General features: G+C 44.1%; 2 protein-coding genes across 3 annotated transcripts in view; both read left to right on the top strand.

Moving 5' to 3' along the window:
• hipk2 (homeodomain interacting protein kinase 2) overlaps positions 1 to 16,164 on the top strand; it is a 65,393-nt gene extending 49,229 nt beyond the window's left edge. The window contains exons 5-15 of one of the 2 annotated variants that reach the window (XM_070831053.1): positions 720 to 806; positions 4,274 to 4,458; positions 4,588 to 4,750; positions 6,890 to 7,115; positions 7,804 to 7,925; positions 10,766 to 10,896; positions 11,838 to 12,020; positions 12,186 to 12,509; positions 13,235 to 13,476; positions 13,585 to 13,745; positions 14,218 to 16,164. In XM_070831053.1, the coding sequence (XP_070687154.1) occupies positions 720 to 806; positions 4,274 to 4,458; positions 4,588 to 4,750; positions 6,890 to 7,115; positions 7,804 to 7,925; positions 10,766 to 10,896; positions 11,838 to 12,020; positions 12,186 to 12,509; positions 13,235 to 13,476; positions 13,585 to 13,745; positions 14,218 to 14,682 (2,289 nt within the window). In that variant the 3' untranslated portion in view covers positions 14,683 to 16,164. The remainder of the gene's footprint in view (positions 1 to 719; positions 807 to 4,273; positions 4,459 to 4,587; positions 4,751 to 6,889; positions 7,116 to 7,803; positions 7,926 to 10,765; positions 10,897 to 11,837; positions 12,021 to 12,185; positions 12,510 to 13,234; positions 13,477 to 13,584; positions 13,746 to 14,217) is intronic. The other variant, XM_070831054.1, reaches the window with a different exon arrangement.
• A 7,619-nt stretch (positions 16,165 to 23,783) lies between these two features.
• LOC139201740 (UPF0606 protein KIAA1549) overlaps positions 23,784 to 24,501 on the top strand; it is a 34,846-nt gene continuing 34,128 nt past the window's right edge. Inside the window, exon 1 of the mRNA XM_070831144.1 lies at positions 23,784 to 23,916. Within this exon, the coding sequence (XP_070687245.1) occupies positions 23,784 to 23,916 (133 nt within the window). The remainder of the gene's footprint in view (positions 23,917 to 24,501) is intronic.

The raw sequence follows: 24,501 nt of genomic DNA on the forward strand, positions 1-24,501 counted from the left end.
GTGTACATGCTCACAAGTCTGCTATCCTTGGGCTTTTAGCAGTGTCAGGTAGAAGCGTTTTCACATTCTTGCTCAAATTTAAGAATTTCTAAGTCCATTGTTGTCTGAGTTGATTGCAGCATTGCGGCCAATTCAGTGACAGATTATTGATATCAGTACTGTAGCTCATAATTTTCCAGTGTCTTTGGTATGTGGAAAGCATCAAACGTTAAGGCGCCTTGTCCACCTTTTTTTTTTTCCACTCTGGAGAGACATTGCTTAGCTTTAATTCAAACTCGCCATGTGTTTCCATGTAACAGCAGCTGTGTTGCTTTGCTGACTGTAATTAAAAAATATCATGTGTTCAGTCAGGAGGTTTCTATAGTCAACACAGATTAGCTTTGTGTAAATCTAATTCCTTTGAAAAGGAATAACCACACGTGTTTATACTAAATGCGTGTCCTAGTGCACTTGAGTAAAATGTGTGTGTGTGTGTAGTGCAGTTTACATTCTGGATATTGTCTCAGTGATATATTGTGCGCCTCCACATGCAGTTTCCCTCACCTTCCCTGGCTGTTAGATGAGTGTTTGTGTGCTACCCCAGGGTTGCTCAGAGGGCAAGCCGAGTCCTGCTGCACATCAACAACAAGAGGCTGTAATGAGCCAAATGTAAATAGTGCGTTTCCAGAGGGGAAGTGTGATGGGATTTGAGAGGAACATCTGCTTCTTGTCTCCCGCAGACTCCAGAGGACCACGAGGGTGAAACGGGGATCAAGTCCAAGGAGGCTCGCAAGTACATCTTCAACTGCTTGGATGATATGGCACAGGTATGCTGTTTCACCCTCACAGAGCATGGCTTTCTTCCTTCCCACAAATAGACATATTACTTGCTTTTGCTCTGTCTTTTTCCTTCAATCACTTCCACCTGTCTCACATTTGAAGCCTCGAGTGATGGGCCTACTCAGGTCCGAGCCGAGTTTGATCCATCACATCCCGAGGATTATCTATCATATATCTGAAATCCTACGGTTTTTATTCTGCCAAGACTTGAACTCCAGATGCGTTGTAGCTCTGCTGCTGTATAGAATTTTATAGAGTGAAATGAAAGCAGCTGTTCACTGAAACCCCCTCCTCAACTCTGCTCTGCTCTTCATTTTGCTTAACCGCTGTCTAATAAGTTACAGACTGACATTTGAGCTGAACATGTGGCGAGACTGGTTAATGCGTTTGATATGTACAGTTTGCTTTCTTATTTAAGCTGGAGTGACTGTTGTGGCTATGTCTCCTCTTTGTACATACACAGTGCATGTTAGCATGTTGAGGGCAAATTGCTGTACTTTCTCTCTCCCCCATCGTTCTCACTTACTAATTCAGGCACACATTCACACATTCCAGAGGGTCCCCACCAGTTTTTTCGGACCAGCTTGGTCAGACCCTCACCATATTGTGTCTGCATGACTCAGCTGGTTAGCCCCCCTCCCCCGCCCACCCCCCCGCAGCCCAGCATGTCACCTGTGGGATTGTGCCTGTTTAGAAAGATCTTACATAACCTCAGGAAGTGATTTATATATGGAAAAGCACTGCCTCTGTACACGTCGATATCGAATGTCACTTTCCTCTATGACTCAGAGTGAATTCATCGCTGCACGGTGGGAAAGTTCACGTGTAGCTATGACATTTTGATAAGACGTGCCTGACAGTGAGACGATAGTGAGTGTTGTTTTGCTCACCCTCACTTGGCCAAATACTGGTTCTGCTGGCAGATATGGCAGCGGTGATGGAAAATTACAACGTTTTTTCTCAGGCCCCTTCAAATCTGTGACAGTACTCTCTTGTCATCATGCGCCTCGATCCTGCCTCTGATAATGACTAGCCAAGAGATAAGAGTTAAGCAGGTGAATTATTTCTTTGGGAATATGGCCAGTTTGGTACACAACCAGCAGCAGCCTCTGGAAATTGTCCATGTGGATACGCAACACATGTAGTGACTTAAGTGATGGAGACAATTATGGTTGTCCAGTAGCGCCTAGGGCCGCTGTCAGGCCTGTCTGGAAATAACATGCAGTCGGCTGGGATAAGATAGCATCGCTGCCTGGGCATGTTGAATTTACAGTTACTGTACCGCAAGCACACACACACACACACACACATGCTGCACAGAGTTTAATGAAACCAACCTGCACTGGTATGATATCCCCTGGGTCATCTCTGTCTCCTACGCTTCAAGCTCTGTGTCCCATCTTCCTCTCGCTGTCGCAGCCAGACTCAGTTTACTACAGAAACACAAAGGATATACAGCAGAGCTGCACAATCTTAATGTGGGAAAAAAAAATGCCTAGTTTGCCCCATCTCACTATCCTGACCATATAAACAAGTCAGCATTGTGGACATCTGCCTCCGCGTGTATAATGGATGATATAGCTGAAGGCCCTGAAAGACAGAGGGGCTGGGTGCCAGGAAGAGATAATGAACCTCCTTTCAGACGTGGGAAATGTGGGGAGGCTTTAGTCACAAGTATATCTAATTTGAGTAAATCAGAGACCAACTCACAGCGAATGCAGGACCTCGCTCAAGGCCTGTAGATGGAAGGAAGGCCGGCACTGCTCGAAAATGGATTCACTTTGATCTCCAATCCTTCGATATCTCTGTTGATAGAAGCGAAGCCATAGCAGGAGGAGCAGCATGGTCTTCACCTTATCTTTCTTTTATCACATTCACATACAAATACACTTTTCCTTTCCTCTATCGCTCTGCCCACTGACAAAATAAAGTTTATGGGTAAATCTGCACATGTAGCGCTGTGCAGAAGACAGGCCTGCATCCTGCATGCCCGGCTCCACATCTCCTGAGGCATAGCCCAATCTGTCTCACTGCTCGACATCTGCCATCCCTACCCTTGCTCCAGAGTGGCATGTCAGTGCTCCTCACGGCACAGATGTGGCTCCATAAACAGCCGTTGAAATGCAAGACACGCAAGGCTGACCGTCTTAGTTGAAGCCCTTTGTCTTTATGTTTTTTAGTGACCATTTTCTTTTCCATTTCCATTCATGATTAGAAAATGTCAGATTTTTGCCTCTTGCTGTTACTGAAAGGAAATGATGTATGAAAATATATTTTCTATCCAGTGAATTTATGTATCTTAATTTAATGGATGATAGGAAAATTCTTTTACCTCCTCATGCTTTTTCCTATCCAGTCTGATTATTGTGGCACACCTCAGCCAACTCCCACCTGCTATGCATGTGCAAGCAAACTGTGTACATTTCCCAAAGTCATCTCTGCCACTAGCAGAGGACGATGTGATTATTTCTTACCCCGTTCTGCAGATTATTCCTTTATCACAGCCAGCGGAGATGGCAAGCAGAGAGGAATGGTTACAGAGCCTGAATAACCTGCATAGAAAAAGAGTATTGAATCAGATTTGCAGTGTTGACTGGCAGCACATCTGATAGTCCCTGGAGCAGGCCTACAGATAAGCGCTGCATCTTTATTAAAAACAGGCCTGCTCCCTCTGCATGGCAGTCACAATAAACAAGGCTGTCTGTCTGTTGCCACTGTCCGTCTCTGCCCTCGCACCGCCTGACAATGTGCTTGTTCACTTGAGTCTGGACCTGCTATATCATGACCTTGTCCCACTTCCTTCATTCATCACCTCACATGACAACCCTAAAAGTAAACCCAGGGCCCAGAATTAGTCCCCTGCCTAACAAATCAATTCTCCCTACTTATGTAGCTTTTCACTGGAGCAAAAAATCTGCACAAATCTGCTTTGCCCAGTATTTATCCACAACCTAAGCCGCAATGTTTAATACAGATGAAGCAACATGATGTTCCAAGGCAGCTTCCCAGAACTGCCTCAGAACATATTTAGGTTAAGTTGTCTCATTTCTCCGAGGCGCTCGCAAAATGGTGTCCTTTGTGAACGGGTTTTTTAACGCCTAGCCAATGGCAGCATTTATTGGGTTCATGTTTTTTGTTTGTCTTCACATCTCAGGAATAGATAAAAATCTCAGTGAAGGCGCCAGGAGATATTCCGAGTGGTGCTATAAATACCAGTGCAAATGTTTGTAATGTCACTAAGGTGCAAGGTTATCATTGGGCTCTGTGACACATACACACTGACACCCTAACTGATGAGGCCTTGTGAGTATTAATAGGCCTCTGTATGGGAAAAAGCTGTGGGAGAGATTTTTCTCTGTCGTCTGCAGAAATATTAGAGACTCCGAACACTCATCAGCCACTGAAAAGGTATTTGAAATGCTAAGATACTTGTGTGTTTGCTTCGTTCTTCCAGGTGAACATGACGTCAGATCTGGAGGGGAGCGACATGCTGGCAGAGAAGGCTGATAGGAGGGAGTTCATTGACTTGTTAACGAAGATGCTGACCATCGACGCAGACAAGAGGATCACGCCTATCGAAACGCTCAACCACCCCTTTGTTACTATGTCACATCTCCTCGATTTCCCACACAGCACACAGTAAGAGCTGCACAGGCCATGTCGTTGTTTATATAAGATCATTTCAAACAGTGAAATAACATCCGCCGCTGTCATAAGATACAGTACTCATTCTGTTTGCCGTCTCTCTCTCACGCTCTGTCCGTGCAGTGTGAAGTCGTGCTTCCAAAACATGGAGATCTGTAAGCGTCGTGTCAACATGTACGACACAGTCAACCAGAGCAAGACGCCCTTTATCACCCATGTGGCCCCCAGCACCTCCACCAACCTCACCATGACCTTCAACAACCAGCTGAACACTGTGCACAGCCAGGTAAAACTGGAAATCAGACATCCTCACGCAGTAGGCAGCCACTGGTGGTGAGCTTATATGCTATAAGATGCAAGTATGTTAATTATTTTAGCTATGGTTTACCACATTTCCATGACTGGTTCCACTAAATTTCGGATTGAAAAAAATGGAATAAGAATGCAGCTGTACTGCATATGTATGAAGACATGTATACATAAATGTATATGTATCACAAAGGATACTTAAAGCTGAGCTGAAAGCCTCAAGGAAAAATATGACGCATGCATCTTGCTCAGTCAAATGCTGCCTTAACCAAGTAATTGTATTTTAAACACCCAACTGTCAGTAGCTGAACAGCTTAGCATCCCATGAGTGGCTGTTTGTCTCTTTGTTCTATTTTTTCCTGTCTGTTCTTCCTGTCTGTCTGCATGTTTCCAGGCTTACTGACCTGCCTGTCTGCCTTGGTGCATGTATATCTGTCTGCCTGCATTTCTGTCTGTGCCCCAGGTCCTGTGGGATTGTCGCAAAGTGCTGATTACACACATGACAAGCCCCACTTCCTGCTTGCCTTGCATTCTGGGGCTTTCAGGCCTTAAGAATCCCTTTACCAGGCTTCCTCTCTTTTCCCCTCCTCTCACTCCTGTCCTCCTCTGTCTTCTCTTCTTCCCTCCCATTTCCCTGGGTTGAGCCTGTGGTGCTTTGCCGCTTCGTTCCCGTACGGTCTGTGAATCGAAACTGCTGACTTTTGGCTTATACCGGAATCACCGAGCGTCGGGTGGCAAGGTTTTCCAGATTGTGCTTAGTTACAACTCTAGCCCCCCACCCACCCCTCTCTTTAGTAAACAGAGTTCTTTATCACCTACTATATCGAGCAGGCTCACACTGTGTAGCATGCGACAAAAACCCCATCTTGCTGTGATTTAAATGGATTAACATTCCCTCAGCTTGTCTTTTCTGCGCTTGGCTCTCAGGGCATATAGACAGGCTTAAGTTAGTGATTTATTCAGCTCGATTCATTTGCAAGGCTGGAATGCATCTTTGGCTTGTATTTTGCTGCTTCCGTGCTTGTGTATGATGAATGTCACAGTGCTGTATTGATTATGTTCCCTCCCCTGGTGTTCATCGAACACGCTAAAGAGAGCAAATGAAAAATGAAAGCGCTGTCTCTGTATTTCCCTCCGCCCCAACTTACGCTTAATGAAAGGGCTAAAATTAGACAGCATCTCGTGGAGCAAATACTACTTACGAGCCGAGCAAATGGTGTCTCTTAAAAGCATTTGTTTGTATCAAGGATGTTCCCAGGCAGTCTTAGTATTCCACATGTCTTATTAATGGTCAAGACAGGCTGGAGTTACCTAAGCTTACATAATTATAGAATGACTGTTGGCTGTGAAATATTACTCCTGTCAGGCGTATTGATTTGGTGGCTAGATAGTGAAGCTGTGACATGAAATGTCAAATTTTGCTGCAGCTCATGATATTGGCTCATATTGATTCTGTAACATTTACATTTAAACAGAATTATAATGTGACTTCCTTATGGCTTTAATGCTCACCATTCAATAAGGGAAATGTGTATTGCTGACATATAAAACATACAAAGCATCAATAAATTCATGTTCAGTATATTATCACAATATAGTATACATTTCCTCAAATTTCCACAAATGCATCATTCTAATCTAAATATTGGATTAAAGATTCTAATCTTATTAAGATTTCAAACTAAATGCTGTTAATGATACAAAATGATCGAATTCTCAGTCTAAAAGTGCTCTGGTGGCGTTTTGCTCATTGATGGTTGATTATTCAAAGAATAATCGCGTAATTGTAGAATTGATTGCATCTCTCCTCACATTCTTTCTCTCCCTCTAATTAATCAAATCAGCGGTCCCTAGACACGTTTTAAATCAGTCGGACAATTTCCTTATTCTTCCATCGGCTCTCATCAATGATGGATGCCCCGCCATCCATCTTGTTTTGATGTGGGGGTTGTTTTGCATCTTTATCTGTGCATTATTTTGTTCGAATACTGCTATCTTTGTGTTTTTACCATGCCTGCTGTTCAACCTTTCCTCCTCGGAGAACCTCCACTTCCCTGTCATTCCCATCAGTACCTCCACTCTCGTGATTTTTATTTTGGTCCCATCATTCCTTTAGGCCACCAACCTGGCTCCCTCCTCCACCAACAATGCCACCCTTTCCTTTGCAAGTCCTGATGTCTCCATACTAAACTACCAATCTGCACTCTACCAGCCCTCCGCTGCCTCCATGGCAGCCGTGGCCCAGAGGAGCATGCCTCTGCAACCGGGGGCTCCTCAGCTTTGCGCTGCTCGGCCCGACCCTTTCCAGCAGGCGCTCATTGTCTGCCCACCTGGCTTCCAAGGTAAGGAGGTCTGACATGTCAGCATGTATTACGAGTGGAGAGGATGAGATTTGTGGTCCTCAGTGGAAAACGCAAGACCGCAGCCATGATATGAGAATACAACCCAATTAAACTGGTACCCTTCATACGGCACTATAGTCAGTTTGGCTTCTTTGTGCAGATAGTCCTGCCTTTTTGCTAGCTTTTTGTCATTTTGTTTTGCAGCTTTAGCCTTGCACCCCACGGGTAGCGTCAGTCGTACCATACAAATGGTGATTCAGTGATAACTTGATGAGGCAATTAATCATTTGAAAGGAAACGTTATATCTTTGTGTAATGCTTACTCACTCCCCTTTGTCTCCTCTGCATTTGCACTGGGAGGGCAGAGGAGCTCTAAGGCATTATTCTGCTTGTTTATTTATTCTTCCTGTGCAATGGGTGATAAAAAGAATTTCCATTATTAGAAACTGTTTTTATGCTATTGCCATGACTACTGTTTTTGTTTTCTTAGTGTTGCTGTGTTTAAACATAGCGGAGGGGTTTTGACATCTGTTGAAAGAGGATAAATCAGTTGCATATATAAGGCACTATGTGATCACTCGCTCTTAATTTTGCAGATGGCATGATGTTGTTTATAAGTGACAAATTTGAAGGTTATTGCCATACTTATGTGTGACATCCTCTGTGCATGTACTTCACTTGTCCACAGGGCTCCAGGCGTCCCCCTCCAAGCACACCAGTTACTCTGTGCGGATGGAGAATGCTGTTCCCATAGTGACGCAGGCCCCTGGTGCCCAGCCCCTTCAGATCCAACCTGGCCTGCTTACACAGGTAGGACACGATTAGACTATCACAGAGAAAGAAATAATGGAGTTTTTTGGTTCTTAACGAAAGCATTGCCTGTCGGACTTGGAACTCCTGGCACTCAAGCAAAGCTTTCTGCATGCCTTTTTTCATAAGCCTTCACTAAGAATAGTATCTATCGATGGAGGCTGGAAATCACTCAATGTTTGTGACCCTGCCCCTGCTGGCAGCTGTTTTTCCTGAGCGCATTCAGGCCAAGCTCTCCTGTGCATCGCTCCCTGCCTCTCTCTCCTCTTACTCTCTCCCCCTCGCTCGCGCTCTCTGCTGCCCTGCTCTCCTGGAGGCTGAGGCTGTCACGGTCTGATGCACACAAAGGCAGGAGCCTTTCACACAGAGAAGGCCTTCACTGGAGCCTGCACAGTAGAGCCGGTGCTTTAGCTGCTAGTGTACAGTTGTTGGAAGTAACAGAGAGTGACTGTGCATCACTCTTCCCTACACACACACACACACACATGGTAGACCACTTCCATCGCCACACCACCTCTTTCCCTATGGAAATTTCCATGAAAGCTTTAAATATCCCTGAGAATCCAGGGAGTTTGAAGCACTCCCTTATCTCCAGTTAATCATGCAGTAGGCAGGCAGGCAGCAAAGCTCTGTGCGTGTATGTGTGTGTGCGCGCCTGTGTCTCTATGGTGGGTTAATCTGTCAGATACCAAATGGTGATTAGCTCCAGGGCTGCTTCCAAGTCAGGCGCTCCAAATTACAGGCCTCAGAGGATCCTGGGAGGTCAGGGGAAGCTTGGATGAGGCTCTCCATGACCAGAGAATTAAAAACATCACCAGGTCCATGGATATGATGGTTCCATCGGAGGCAAAATAAAACATCTAGGTCTCATTAAGGAAAATGTCAACTATATTGAATCATATATCAAGTGTGAATCACACATTGCTGCCATGCTCTGCAGGTATTCATCCCCGTCTGCACACATGTTGAACAAAGACAGGCAATAGTTAATGTAAGCAGATGGTTTATGTAGGCCAGCAAGCAGCACAACTAATAACTGGGTGTGCGGTGTGCGTGTGTTTATTCCTTTACTGTGGGAGGTCTCATAGGCTTGGCTGAGTCGTTGTTTGCCTCTTGGTTACATTCTCCCCACCTGTGCCTTCACTCGCCCACTGCGCTACCCATGCACCCTTTGCCCGCCTCGAACCCAGGCAAGATCAGCCACAAGCTCCCTGGGTGTGCAGAGAGGGGGCAGAGTGAAGGAGGCTCCAAGCAGGGAGGCAGGGAAACCAGCAGGACCTTTATCTGGAACAGGAATGCAGAAAATGTGGAAACAATTGGGTAGTAAGAGCTGGGGCTCTCAAAGCCCTGAGGTGACAAAGGGTTTTCACCCGGGGAGTGTAGGTCGAGCCGGGAGGCAGTGGGCCGCTGATAGTGATGGTAGGCTTTGAGAAGAAAGAAAACGGCCTGTCGGCCTCTTAACTGGGTTACCATTTCAGGGCAGACAGACTGGTTACACAACGCAGACGCCTAGTGAGAGAGGCATGTAGAGTGCCAGGAATGGAGATAGAGCGAGCAGAAGGCGGAGGAGCAGGAGATAGATGGATGTATTAGAGTGTCTTAATGGCATTTTGATAAAAGGCCTTGGATGTGGTCGCAGATGTAAAGACCATCACCAGCTCCAGAATGTTCCATTAGAGATGTTGGTCATCAGTGCACTGACAAGGCAGCTCTGCTGGCCGGCACATGCCCCCTGCAGCACTTCCACCATAGGCTGGTTAGTTTGGACTTTGCAAAGCGCTCAGACAAAAACAGCTCGACTTCCACAACCCTGCAGCCAGACTGCAGAGAAGAGCAGCTACTTTCTGTCAGAAAATAATAGAAACAGACAGCAAAGCAAAGATGTAAACACAAAGATAAAGGTTTAGATAAAGCTGAAAGATAATGGTAAAAACAAATATTACCATACCATATACACATAATGTCTGCTTTGCATTTTATATGGTGCCTCTCTCTCTCTTTCTCTCACTTTCTCTTTTAAAACGTGTGTGTGCTGCAGCACATACTGATGCTGTTGTAAATAGATGTGCAAATGGTATTAAAGGAACAATTCATTAGCCCTGACATTAAAGTGGTAATCAATAGAGCTGCATTAAACTATTAGGGTTACACACACAGTAACACACAAACACGCTCTGGCATGCATGCACACACACTCATCTTGGCACATCTTGGGGCATATTATGCCTGATACTCCTCCTGTTCTGCATCAGAAATACAAAGTAGCCTCTTTCACCGCTGCTTGAATAGGTCTACGAATTTAATTAGAACATAGGTTGATTTGACTCAAGTCAGACACATAATCACACTAATACGAAGACACACACACACACACACACACACACACACACACACACACGTACATACACTCATGCACACACACAAGACAAAGAAAGGAGCTGCTGTACATCTTTATTAAGTCCTGGTCTTATCTCTTTTGTCGATGGATGTCTCCTTGAAGCTGACGCGGTTCATTTTGCATGCCCAGTAGCTAGTTTAAACCAGCTATTATTCATTTTTGAAAATATAGCGTAATTTATCACAACACCCTCAAACTTATCAGCCAAGTCCAGTGAGTTCCCTTTGTTCATGCATTTATAACATTTAGATTAAAAGATGCAAAAATGATCAATCATGGATAACTTCATATAACTGCATTAATACAATTCATAGTCGGATGTTTTCTTACGGGTCAGCTCACTGTTTTCTCTGTATCTATCTTTCTGTCATTTCAATCTCCACTTCTCGCCCCCACCCCACCCCTCTTTGTTTATCCCCCACTCTGTGTTCTCCTACCTCAGCAGGCCTGGCCCAGTGGCACACAGCAGATCCTGCTGCCTCCAGCCTGGCAGCAGCTCACCCACACCTCAGTCCAGCATGCCACTGTCATCCCCGACTCCATGAGCAGCACACAGCCTCTTGCCAACTGGAGGTGAGCAACACTGCTTCCTTACTTTTTTACTTTGGAGAGAATTCATTGATGTCTGAATACTGGGGCCTTCAGTTTACAAAACCACCTTTCTTCACACAAGGATTTGGCTGGATATCTACATCTGTAGTTTTAAAGCAACAAAAACGAAGCACTTTGTAAAATCAAGTTTATATGCAAAAAAATCAGAGGCAAGTCTGTAGTTCAGACTAGATAAATTGATTTCAAACACCTGCGGTGGTTTTATGGCTTTTATATGCGTCAGTGTGCTATAGGAAGATGTTATGGCATAAGACTGATTGACCGAGGAGCCTGTATCTCCCTGACAGCTTGTCCTTTTATCTTCAATGAATCACATTCCCCACGTGAATACTGGTGCTTTTATAAGAGCAGCTTTACCTTGGGGAGATGGGGTGTATGTACATGTGGAGACATCAAGTTGAGTATAGCCTGTCACTGCCATGACTCGATAAATGGATGGATAGATGGGAGAAGGCGATCTGCTGGGAGATAAGGCGTATGCAGGTATATAATGTGTATGGGGACATGTATGCTCATATTCGGTCGGAGCTGTCCATCCATGACCAGACACCCCCCTTCCTTGTCTCCCTCCCTTCCTGTCCAGTGGCAGCTCTGCTGTCCTCAGAGAGACGATTGGGAAAGTGTCGCACTTCCTCTGCAGAGCTATCGCTCCACAGCTGCTGGTGTCAGCTCCTCTGCCCTCCCTCTTTGCTCTCTCCCTCACTCGTTCCCTCTCTTCCTGTCGTCACTCTTTAGACAAGTTAGCTGCTGCCACCTGCAGGCTTCTGAGGGCAATACTTACCCTACCTTTCTTCCTCCTGATTGTCCTGGCACATCAATGTGTTTACCAGTGTTAAATGGTTTGCTACTTCACTTGCAGGTTTCTTTCTGCTGTGGTAACATAAAACTGTGTTATATTACAGGAATTCCCATCCTCATGGCAGCCATTATAATCCCATCATGCAGCAGCCAGCCTTGTTAGCTGGCCATGTCACGCTCCCGTCCAACCAGACGCTTAATGTGGGAGTGGCACATGTTATGAGGCAGCCCTCAACCAATAACAACTCCTCTTCCAAAAAGAGCAAACAGCACCAGATGTCTGCCAGGTACCCTAACACTCTCTAACACTGGAGACTTACTATGCATCATCACACTGGAAGATCAACCCAAAAAGAGCATGATGTCTCATAGCTTTCCATTTGGTGCTCTTTGATCTTCAGCATCTGTATATCTTGCCCTGTATGTAACACACTTCCCTGTCTTTCTATTAGGAACATGTCCGCCTACGAGGTGTCGTCCTCTCAGGCGGTGCTGTCCCCACAGCGCTCCAAGCGGGTGAAGGAGAACACGCCCCCCCGTTGTGCTGTACTACAGAACGGCTCGGCCTCCAACTGCGTGCCCCCGCAGGGCTGTGGGGGCGGCGGGTGGGGGACTAACGAGGTAGAGCAGGCTTCCAGCACCACCCGCGACCATCAGCACCAGCACCACGTCCCCAGACAGACCATCATCATCCCCGACACACCCAGCCCTGCAGTCAGCATCATCACCATCAGCAGTGACACAGACGAGGAAGATGACCACAAACAGAACAATAGGTCGGCTTTGGGTTTTAATGTGGTTCTGTTCAGCTGAGTTGACACGGGCCAAGAAGTTTGTTTATCACTGGGGTTACCAATGTTTGTAATGTTAATGCAAAAATTGCTGCTGAGATAAAAGATTTTGCAGCAAGGACAGAGAAAACAGAGACCTCTTTTGAAACATGGCATCTGTCTGCTTTGACTTAACAGGATAGAGATGTGTTTTCACCATTGCCTGCAAAACTTGTGTTTTTCTGTGATCACATGTTTTGGTTTTAAAAGCTGTATGTGTGTGTCTCTGTGCCACTAACATCGGATGACTGTGTGACTATAAAAGTCATTTAATCTTAAGTCATAAGATGCTAATAGGGCCACCCAAAGCCAGCAGTGGTGTTTTGCAACCATTGATCAAGTTTATTTTATAAGTGCAGTCATCTGTTGGCAGAAAAACAAAGACGAGTCTCGCATGGTGTGATATGCTGCACTGAAACACACAGTAAGCAGTCACAGAGTAGGAAAAAAAGAAAGCTAACTAACGGCTTTATAGACTGCAAAAACAAATCAGAAGTATGTCTTGACACTAAATGTATGTATTGGAGTTAAGTTAAGGGTCTATACTATATACAGTATACTATTAACGAGAGAATGATGAACATGATAAATACAGTGAAAACATTTTACAAATAAACCAGCCTTATAATGTTAATGGTCTTTCCTCTCTTGTCCCCTTCTGTTTCTTCCAGTTTATCTTCAAAGCAGCGGAAGAATGTCATCAGTTGCGTGACGGTCCATGATTCACCCGACTCCGACTGTTCCAGCAACAGCCCCTACACTGTGGAGTCCAGGCTCCCCAACAACAACAGCTACGACACAAAGACCACCATCCTGGACAACTACAACAACGGGAACCCCCGCACCATCATCATTCCCCCTCTCAAAACCCAGAACAGTGAGGTCCCGAATGAGTGTGAGCGCCTGATGCCAGGTAAGTGACGGATTCTTTCCTAAAACATGGCTTCAATGCATTAGCTAATAGCTATTACTTTGTAAGCAATGTTCCCCACTAACCAAACCCGTATCCTCTCCTGTGCAGATGCAATGAACCATCAGAATTCAGCTTACAAATTCAAATCCTCCAATGGAGCGTTATCTGGCAATAATCACATAGCAGGGGGCGGGACTGGAGGCGGGTCCTACCGTCAGCAGCGCTCAGGGCCACACCCCCTCCAGCAGCAGCCTCTGAATCTCAGCCAGGTATGATGAGACCTGTGTTATTGCTGTCAGCATGTGAATATGGCTGTATGAAACCTCCGATCTCAACTTTTTAGGGCCGTGTTTTGGAAGGATACTTAAACATTTTGGAAAAAAAAGCTTTATTTCTTGCCGAGAGTTAGATGAGAGGAGTGATGCCGCTCTTGTGTCTGTATCTACCTAAATATGAAGCTACAGCTAGCAGCCAGCTAGCTTAGCTTAGCACAAAGACTCAGAAATCTGCCTTCCAGCACCTGTAAATTTCAAAAAAACTATTCCTTTTGGGTTAATAATGCATTTCTGACGTTACCCAGTGGATTGTAAAGGGTTCCATATACTTGAAATATCATATGTCATATATCATGTCATGTCATATCTGAGGCTATGAGTCTTTCCATAAACAGTAAAAAAAAAACCAACAACAAAGAGGAGAAAGAAAACCGTCATTCAGCCCCTCTATCGTCTCCTCTTTCAGGCCCAGCAGCACATGGTAGCCGAGCGAAATGGAGGTCATCGGCGCCAGCAGGCCTACATCACCCCCACCATCGCCACTCAGGCCCCGTACTCCTTCCATCACAATAGCCCCTCTCACGCGGGCAATGTTCACCCGCACCTGGCAGCCACACACCTGCCCAGCCAGCCCCACCTCTACACCTACACAGCCCCTGCTGCTCTGGGCTCCACCAGCACCGTGGCCCACCTGGTGGCATCGCAGGGCTCGGCGCGTCACGCAGTCCAGCACGGAAGCTACCCACCAAGCATCGTCCACCAGGTCCCAGTCAGCATGGGCCACCGCGTGCTGCCCTCGCCCACCTTGCACCACAGCCAGTACCAGGCCCAGTTCGCCCACCAGGCCTACATCAGCGCCTCGCCCGCCTCCACTGTCTACACTGGATACCCGCTGAGCCCCACCAAGGTTAACCAGTACCCTTACCTCTAGAGAAGACACTGACTGACACTGGAGAGCCTGACCCAGCTCTGCTGCTTCCCCCGAACCAACCCGCCCTGAGCCCCGTCGACACCTTAAACATCCTCTCCTCGACCTCAGTCATAAACAGAGACAGAGGAACATGCAATCCTCATGAAACTGTCACGTATAACTTGAAGATATAACGACAGAGAGAAAAAGAATAAAAAGATTCACAGCCTCTCCAGAAGGGAAAGATGGGGTTGCATTTCAGAGGGGTACAGTTCAAGATGTTTCTTTCTTCTTTTTTTTTCCCCTGAAAGGCCAGTTTTTGCTTTTATTTGTCTATCCTTTGCTTTACTTTATGAGGAAGGTAACGTCTCATTAGTTTTACATGGAAGTTTGAAACAGGCCTTTTGGGACAGTGGAGGGTTTCTGGTTTGTTTTCTTTTATTTTCCCCTCTTAAATTTGGGAAGTGACTGTTGAACAGGGGTTACTGACTGGAAGTTCAGAATCCCAAGAGACTTGGGAGAAGGTGAAATACGGAAACCTGCTGCTCTTCAAAGAAAAAAATATTGATGGCCTTGAACTGTCTTAATATTTCCAAATCATTCATGGTGTGGGGAGAAAAGAGAAGCAACTCCCCCCACTCCACCTTCTCCAGCCGAGGAGGCTTCTGGAAATATAACCAACAGAAGACAACAAACTTTTTAGTGTATTTATAGATATTTTTTCCTTTATGTTTCACCTTTATGACGATACTTCAGTTTTAGCTAGGTGTCTTAGCTGGGCCCCGTTCTTAGAATGTAGCAGTCTGCACCTGTTTGTTTTAAGAAGAAAACTTTTTTTTCCTGATACCAATAGATTTATTTGTTTCTCTTTTTTTCAATGTGATTGCACAAAGTGGTTATAATAACATAGGCATGTACAACGTGATTGTCTGTGTGTGCTACTGTCAGCCATGCGTGTGTAGTCCACCTCCTCAAAATCCTCTCCAGTCTTTAGGTTTTGACCATTGTTCCCTCGTAGTGCCTTACAGATATAACGACACAGTTTACTTGGCTTGGATCCTGAAAGCCACAAGAGACTATAGCTATACTTAGAGAGACATGTTTCCCTGGTTTGACATCCTAGTCGGGGCAGTTGTAGCTTTCTTCCAGGTGTAGGCTCAGCCCTTGCTCTTTCTTGTCCTTAACGACAGCGTCCTATAGGTGATGAAGATTAACGTCAGAGTTGATATCACGCTGAGCTATTTTATTATGTGTGCATGAGATAACTTGCCTGGGGTACTTACCAAAGTCATAGATAAATTCTTGTTACATTTGCTCTGGATATTAATGTAAATACGAAGATGTACAGTATAGCTGTAGCTGTAAACCTCTATCACAGTGGCGCCCAAAACGTGGCTTTAGTTTGGAATATTTTTTTTTTTTTTCTTTTTTAATCACACTTGGGAATTCATGCTTCGTGATTACAGAGAATATAGCTTGGTTTTCATGTACAGGGAATGAGTTACAGTACAATGTTTGAGACACAGTAGAGGTCGTTTTTTTCTTTTTTTTTTTTGTTTTTGCTAAGGTTAAAAGCTAGTCCGAGAGAAGGGCCTGACAGAAAGTGATCTTTGCCATGAGGGTGGTTCTCCGAGGCTATAGATAGCCAGGGTGCAGCAAAGAGACAGAGCATGGAGGGTTGTTTGAGAGAGATACTGTGTAGGCACGAGTGAGGGCGCTGGTTGAAAGCATAGGGTCAGTTTCGGTAGGGACCGTGGAGGGCAGGGTGGAACTCTCTATCGTAAATGGGACTAAAATGGTAGCAAGTTGGCACTGAGCAGGTTGATAGTAACACTGAGCCCGGGTGGTCGGTAGGAGCCGCAGGAGCACTACCTTACCTGAATGCACACTTAGAAGGCTGACATGAATCCTTTTGTTGTTGTCATTTGTCGCTGTTGTCGTTTGTCTCTCCAGCAAAGATAATTGGAAGTTATTTGTCGAGCTTGAGGTTTGGGTAGAGTCTCAGAGCTGCAGGAACAGAGCAGAAGGGAAAAGCTTGCAGCATACACCTGGAAGGGCACCTTGTGGACGATTTGTTGTCACTGTCCATTTGTCTTCGAACCAGGTACACCACACAGTCATCGCCACGCCAGCTGAACGGGACACCTGAACACTTAGAGAACCAATAGGGCTGTCGCTTTGCGTGTTTGCTGCTTGATTTAACAGGCTTTTTTTTTTTCTTGTAGCCAATGATACAAATAATCTCCTCTGTTAATTTGTCCTCTTGAACGTGGGCAGATCATAACCGCTGGTGGTTTAGTGAAAGCCTTCCCCTCTCCCTCATGGTATGCCATAGTACTTGCATTTGAAGTGATTTTTTTTTTTTTTTTTAACTTAACATTATCTTGAACTTTTTGACATGGCTGTAGTACATGTTGTGTTTATTTTTTAGAGATTGTTGCAATAATTCTTGTGGATGTTTTATCAGAGTGTGTGTGTGTGTGTGTGTGTGTGTGTGTGTGTGTGTGTGTGTGGGTGTGTGTGTATTTTTATTACATGTCAGGCTCATTTCTATTTTGTAACCTGGGGGTTGATGTACAGTTATATTTAGTATTCCGTGGGGGTGGGTGCACCTGTGTAAAGTGTTGCAACACTGCTGATGATAGTAAGTGTTGAGTTGATGATAATCCAGTGGGGCCCTTATGGATAGAGGCTTGGGCTCGAGGGTGTCACACCCAGGTTTAAAATCCACCAATCTCATAAGAAAAAAAACAAAAAAACTCCTGATGGGCCAGAGAGTGGTTTGTCATCCTGGTACTTGTCTCCACTCCCCGTCAGCTCCAGCATGCAAGCCTAGGGTGCGGGCAGTTAAAGATGTGATTACATAGTATGTTGCTGGTTACATCATTCTTCTCTGTTTTCTTGTTGTCTTTTTATTTTCTTGTACCTACTTAATTTCCTCTAGGTCGCTGGGGCCTAAGCACACACGCATAAGGGAGATGATTTTCCATTGAAATCTTTTGGCTCCTCTGTTATGAGACAGACTACTGAAACATTCCACTGTTTGAGGGAATTTGGCGTCACCCATGCTACACTGCTGTCCTGTCCCCTCTCCTGTCAGCACGGGGGAATAGCGTCGTCACACCAGGACTTTTTTCGCTCCTCCCACCAAAGAATTCAACAGATCGATCATGTACAGCACAGCACAGTACAGTACAAGCAATCCTCCACGGCGCTGGTAGGGCAGACAGGCAATAACTTCCGTTCTCATCTTTAAACGCTTAAACAAGTGCTTTCGAGGACATGTTGCTTCACCCCTAAGCAAATGCATGCGTGCATACGATGTGCAAAGAGAGGATTCGACATGCTTAATGCATACAGTCATTCGTTTGTTTAGAATCTGGACGTTCAACTATGAGAAGAGCTGCAGTCTGTTTTAAAGCTTTTTTTTTTTCTGTTTCACTCCTCACACTTGATTGAATGGTCAATAATTATCTAACCTCTCTCCAAATTGTTAAGCCAGTTATATTTTTTACGTTGTTGATGTTGTAGCTTTATTGGTGTTGTATGAAAATGAATTTGTAAAAAACAAAACCTTTGTTTTACACTAGAATGCCATGGATTAGAATGACCTGTAAAAATGAATTAATCAAAAATGAACCAACTATACCTTTAAAAATCATGGTCACCTGCACAAAATGAATGTAATATGTGACCTGCGGCATCTGATATGGCTTTAGATCTTACTCAGCGGGTGACCATTCATTTAGTTTCTACACCATTTGTGGCCATGCACGATGCAATAATTATACATCTGATCCCCAGGAAAACCCCATGAGAGGAATAATAATGTAAGATTACCACTCTCCTCGTGATTAGGGGATATCAAATAATCACTATTTTCTCAAATGAAACATCCAATTAAGAGAAGCCCTGTTTGCGCAGCATTGTGGAAAATGACTTGATGTGTATGATACCTTTTGTCTGTTGCTCTGTTTCACATAACCAATGTTTTGTGTTTTATAAGAAAGGGGAATCAGAAATGTGAGCATTAACGTAGATCGAGTGACCTTACAATTACCAAAATGTGCTTAAGTAGAGATGTAAAAATGTTTTGTGTTGTTGAGGTGAGCGTAGCCTTCACAGCTAGCGACTTTACTGTGAGAGTACTGCCTTTCAAACAACCAACAATACCTCCAAAGGTTAAAGGTGACATCTGAATTAGAGAAAAGTAAACAAGGCAGTCTCTCTCTCTTTCTCTCTCTCTCTCTCTCTCTTTCTCTCTCTCTCTCTCTCTCGAAGCCTGGCATTCTCATATAAAATACACTCAAACTTCGCTTATGGTGTTATCGTGAGCACTCCTCCTGGAGCTTTGGAAACACTGAGAAACATTCCTGAGAGCACGATGGCTCACAGTGCTGCGTTAGTCTTCTTCAGACAAACTCCTCCAAGGTGACTTGAAGATCTGCAAGAAGCAAACATGCACCCTGCAGCATCCAGCCGCACACTCGCACCGTTTAAATCGTTTGGCAAAGTCCAAGCTGCTTCCCAAAGTACAAAGGGGTTAGGAACAGGTGTTAGGTGGATTAATCATGAGCTGATGTACATTCTGTCACCAGGAAATTCATAATCTAGCTACACAAGCATTCTTAAAGCCCTTTTGGATGAGTGTGTATGGTTTTTTTTTTTTTGTTAAACATTTGTTGAGGAGAGCTGCTCCTTTTGCTGGCTGTTCCTTGGGGGAATTCAGGGTGAGGTGGTCAAGGTTTGATGCCGTCACTGATAAAGGGGGTGTCAATGGAAATTTAAGAACCAAAACTGAATCAGACACAATTGTTTTCCCGTTATCGTCGTTTGTTGTAATTTATGGGGGGAAAAAACAGGCACAGATATGAATTCTTTTCTACCACCGTAAATCCCCCAAAATGCTGCGCTTTAAGATCTTTGGTCCGACTTTACATAGCTGAAAACTGCAGCTTTCCCCCGTCTTACTTTCAGAGAGATTTCTGGCCAAAGATCTTTATTTTTGTGGTGTCCATGGATTGAATCTAGAAGTGGTAAACCAAAGCTGCATTCAAAGCCAGATTTACCTGTTTACGCCACAAAAATAATCATCTGAAGCTCAAGCTCACGTCACGGTCCCTTTTGGTGTATTCTCACAGTAAAACAGTAAATTGGGTTCATAAAAGTGACTTGCACGACAATATTCATGCAAGTGGTAGGCCTATATCAGTTTATTTGCATTTTCTAAAGACCTAAGAGTGCATCAAACCCTGACCCCCTTTTGTGTCCATTGCTGTATGGTTTCTCAATGGTGTAAAATCTCATTCTTTGTCGATAAAGCTAATGTGTGCTGCAGTATTTCCTAGTATACTTCTCTGTTAATTGTCTTTTCTTATTTACTTTTGTTTATTGAGGTGTGATGTCTCTTTATTTCAATCTGTTGATGTAGCGTTCTATGTATACCCTGTTCCTTAGCTTAATATTATTAAGTATGTTATGAGAATGGATATTTTACTGGCTTTATAGAATGTTTAAATAAATATAATAATGACAATAAGAAGAAGGATTAATTAAACCTCCTAACAAGTTGAGAACTTGCTACTAAGCGCTTGTGTTACCATTATGATGTTGTGTGCTTCTCTTAATCATTTTCGTTGTAGAAAAATGGAGTGAATTTATATTAGGCTTCGAAAAAACTAATGATAGCATTGTAAATTTTACGGGAGGATTTTAACAGACAAACAGCTTCGTCAAATAGAAGAATATAGTTATTTTAATTGTCCTCTTTACTAACTGTAGGGTGAGAAGGGGCTCGCGTTGTGGTGAACTATGTTATAGCTTGTTATTCACTGTTACTTTTGATCATTTTTTCGGTCTCCGAGGTGAATCGAGTTATTAATGAGAATTTGTATGCTCACATATGCATATTGTATATGTGTAGAAATGTAATCACACTTTGTCTTGGATTTACATTAAACTGTTAAGTCACGGCACCAGGCTCCTGTTTTCTATTGTGGCGTGTGTGTGCGTGTGTGTGTGTGTGTGTGTGTGTGTGTGCGTGTGCTTGAGGATAGTAACTTTTCAGAAAGGAAATAAAAATATACAATAGTAGGCATATATATACTACACACTGCTTCTAAACGTCAAAATGGCCCCTGAGAAGGAGCACCCAGTCTAATCAGGTACATTAAGCATTCTAACTGTGTTGGTGGACCATGGCTGTCGGGGGGTTTACTGTTACTCAGAGCCAGTGGATTTATTTTATTTCATACAGCTATTTAAGGCATGTTTTCCCCTTGGTGGGATGTCTCATGAATCTGAGGACAATGGAGCCATTCCTCACCTTAAGTTCACATGTTGCTGAGCACACACCCTGCTGAAGGGCAAAAAAACAGCCCCGAGCAAGACATTGAATCCAGAGGGAGTAAGAACTATTGGTTTCCCTTATCTAAGTAAATGTAGAAGCACCAATATATGAAGAATATCATGTAAAAATACTAAATTACAGAGAAAAGCCCAAAAGGAAAAAAGACTTAACTTGTTAAAGGCATCAACAGTAAACATAGTCGTGACAGAGGTGCAATGCTATGGTAAGTGTTATAGTGATATAGTAGTGATATACTATTTTATAAGATTCTAAAACTAATGCATTAATGTGTACGATGTGTAAGTAAAATTATATTGTAACAGTTAGTCGAGGCCGAGCTGATTTTATTTACTTTATACCGTTGGATAGTTTGTTCTACAGCATTATTTTGCATAGGCTCATCCCCCTGTATGTCTTCTATGTCAAATCTGAATCCGGAAAGTAACTAGCAGCTGTAAAATAAATGCAGTTGGGTAGGAAAGTACAATATTTGTGTCTGGATTGCAGTGGAGGAGGCATAAAGTAGCATAAAATGACAATACTCAAGTGAAGTAGAGGTACCTCAAAATTTTGCTTTAACACAGTTAGTTATAGATTATTGTACTTAGTGCTACTTGGATGGACATTCCACCACAGCTTGGCTCATGGTGGCTCTTATTATATCAAACTTGAGTCATGTTGTTAATTTTCCATGACATGGATGTATGGATGGATGGATGGATCATGGCACAATTGATCTGCTATCGGCAACACTAGTCTTACCTACACTGCCACTAGGTGGCGGTGTGCACCAAAACATTAATGCATGTGTCAAAGCTGACGTGATTAGGTTATGCTGATCATCTCCGTTTAATTCAAGCACAAAACCTTGCTCAGCATGATGTTTACAGCATGCACGGGGGGAGGGTGGGGGCACAACTCAAGCTCTGCAGAAAATGGCGCAATTGCATGACAGAAATCATGCATTTACAATAGAAACGAAGTGCGCATCCTTGTTGAGCCTTGTCAGATGTGGAGTGTAAACACTGGGCTTAAATAGGCTTATAAACATGGATGAAATAATGAATCAAAAGGCTTAGGGATACGACAACCAGTAGGCTACATCAAAGGAGAATCCTAGAGGAAAACTGCTTTGATAACCTGATTTCTCTGAGCGGGACTAGAAGCTAAACTGTATTCAGCCAGCTGAGCAGTGGTTTATCCATCCACGGCTATACCTTGTATATGTGCATCATCGCACGAGGCAACGTTGCCGTGGAAGCCGCAGACGCCAGCGGAGCGGGACCAACCTAATATTTAAAAGCCCACTTTGACGGAAAAGAGCTGCAGCCAATGACAGCGGGCTGAGATGTGTAAGGAACCAATCAGATCGCGAGGGGGGCGGGGCTATCCAATCCTCCAGACGGGTGAAGGTAAGTGTTACCAAAAAGAGTGTCAGATGAGAGCCAGACACCAGCACGTCCACTGGTCGTCCACACTGAAATAAGTCCCAACGCAGGCAGGTGGTCACACGAAGGTTAACGACGGAGCTTTTTATTTCACCCAAGGATATTTTCTCGTACACCAGACAAAGGAACTGACAGAGTTGGAGCTCCCTTTTTGTTGGTGAGTGTGAATGCGCAGCTATGAGCAGGCTGACAGGAATGGCTGGAGGAAAGGAGAGAGAGACAGAGAGACAGAGACACAGAGAGAGAGAGAGAAAAAAAAAATCGTGTTATCTCTGCACTCAGAAGCTAGCTTTGGGGAATATTAGCAAGAAAAAATGCTAGCCAGCCCGTGTTAGCATGTCGCCTCGGCGCTGAAACGAGAGAAGTAACCTGCTTGTGTAGCCTTGTGAAGAGCCACATGACCGCTAAACTTGGAAGTAACGGGACGGGATGTAGGACAAGAGACTGCACTGTGTCATGATGAGACCCGACCGAGAGCTAGCCACACAGCCGGGGGATGAAGTCTGTGCTGGGTCTGTGTGCGGTCCTCTTACGCCTTAGTCACCACGGTGCACGCTTATCCGCCTATGTGGAGTCGGTTCGTTCATCTAATGGGATGATAATTCCTCATTTGTGTTTGTTTGACTAATGTTGTTAACCCCATGTTGCAATGACCTAGTTGGCCATGTGCATGAAATGTGCCAGGTCTGGCTCACAGTATGAAAGCGTCAGACCACCAATAGAGCCCACCAGTTTGTTATTTATCTTAACGTGAGCTGCAATTTCTTTTGTATTATTATTTTTTATAATATTGATATTAATATATTGATACTGAGAGTGAACTGACTCAAATATCTCTTTTCACACCTAAAACGAACACTGTAGAATCTAAATGAAAAGTACCAGCCCATAGATGAAACAAAATGTAGTCAGTAAAATGAAAAACAGAAATTAATTATCAATTCTACAAGAATCATTATCTCATTACACATCTGTCCTTTGCTCAAATGAGCCTCTGCATGTGCATTAGGAAAGTAACTATAGTCGTATAAATATTTTGTCTCATTTAGATAGTGTGGGATTATATGTACCTTTAGCAGTGTTTGTTTCCAATAAATGACAGATTATTTGGAAATGTGGTTGCTTTGTTTTGATTGTCACACTGCTGCTCTTTTGTTTTCAACAGCCATTCTACGTTGATAGCGCATATCACAGAAGGAAGGGCTTCGTACCAAAGGAGATCCAACCAGACAAACCAGGAAATAACCCAAACCTCAGTTGTCTCGTCGAAATGAATCTTCTCTTCCTAACTGGGTGAAATGCCTTGACCGAACTACCGCCGTACCATGGCAGGTTTAGTCTCCTTGGAGGGTTTGGTGGTGATGCTCAAGGCTCTTATGCATGCTCATGGCCAGCGTGCAGTGTTTCTGGGGATGACGGTGTTGGTAACGGTGATCGCAGCTGACTCACCTGTTGCAGGTAAGAGAACACCTTTCTCTGGCTCGCACAACATGATCTGCTAATTTGTACCTTGTGTTACGTAAGTGACACAATCAGTATCGTGTAGGCCACAACATTCATTTAGCTTTGAAAAAGAACACTGACGAGTTCAGTTCATGATCATCTTGTAAGGTGATAAATGCAAACCAGACTGGGCAATGGAGATAATGATGAGGGGATTGAAATACCCATAATGTTGTTGTTATTTCAGTATAAGAGGTGGCAAATCAACACATGTTAAAAATAGTGAATATGGTATTTGTAGGACAATAATGTCCACATGTTGTTACCCAATAAGCATTTTTATGGTTTACATGAATTAATCTAACCAAATGGCTACATAAAATGCGTTAGGTTGAAAGCAAACAGGAATGTTACGTAAACGTGTTGAGTGTGTTAATGGCATCCAAGATCCAACGTAGGTGTAATCAAGATCTCTATCTTAATGGATTAGTTTCTGGTAGTGGTTTCCTTGTACTGGATAAGGTTTGAGAGAGGTCAGAGGCTTAGAGCCATCTATCTATTCTCCGTACCACGTATCCAATGCAGGGCCAGTAGATCTTT

The sequence above is a fragment of the Pempheris klunzingeri genome, chromosome 5, assembly GCF_042242105.1.
Source record: "Pempheris klunzingeri isolate RE-2024b chromosome 5, fPemKlu1.hap1, whole genome shotgun sequence".
Classification (NCBI taxonomy): Eukaryota; Metazoa; Chordata; class Actinopteri; order Acropomatiformes; family Pempheridae; genus Pempheris; species Pempheris klunzingeri.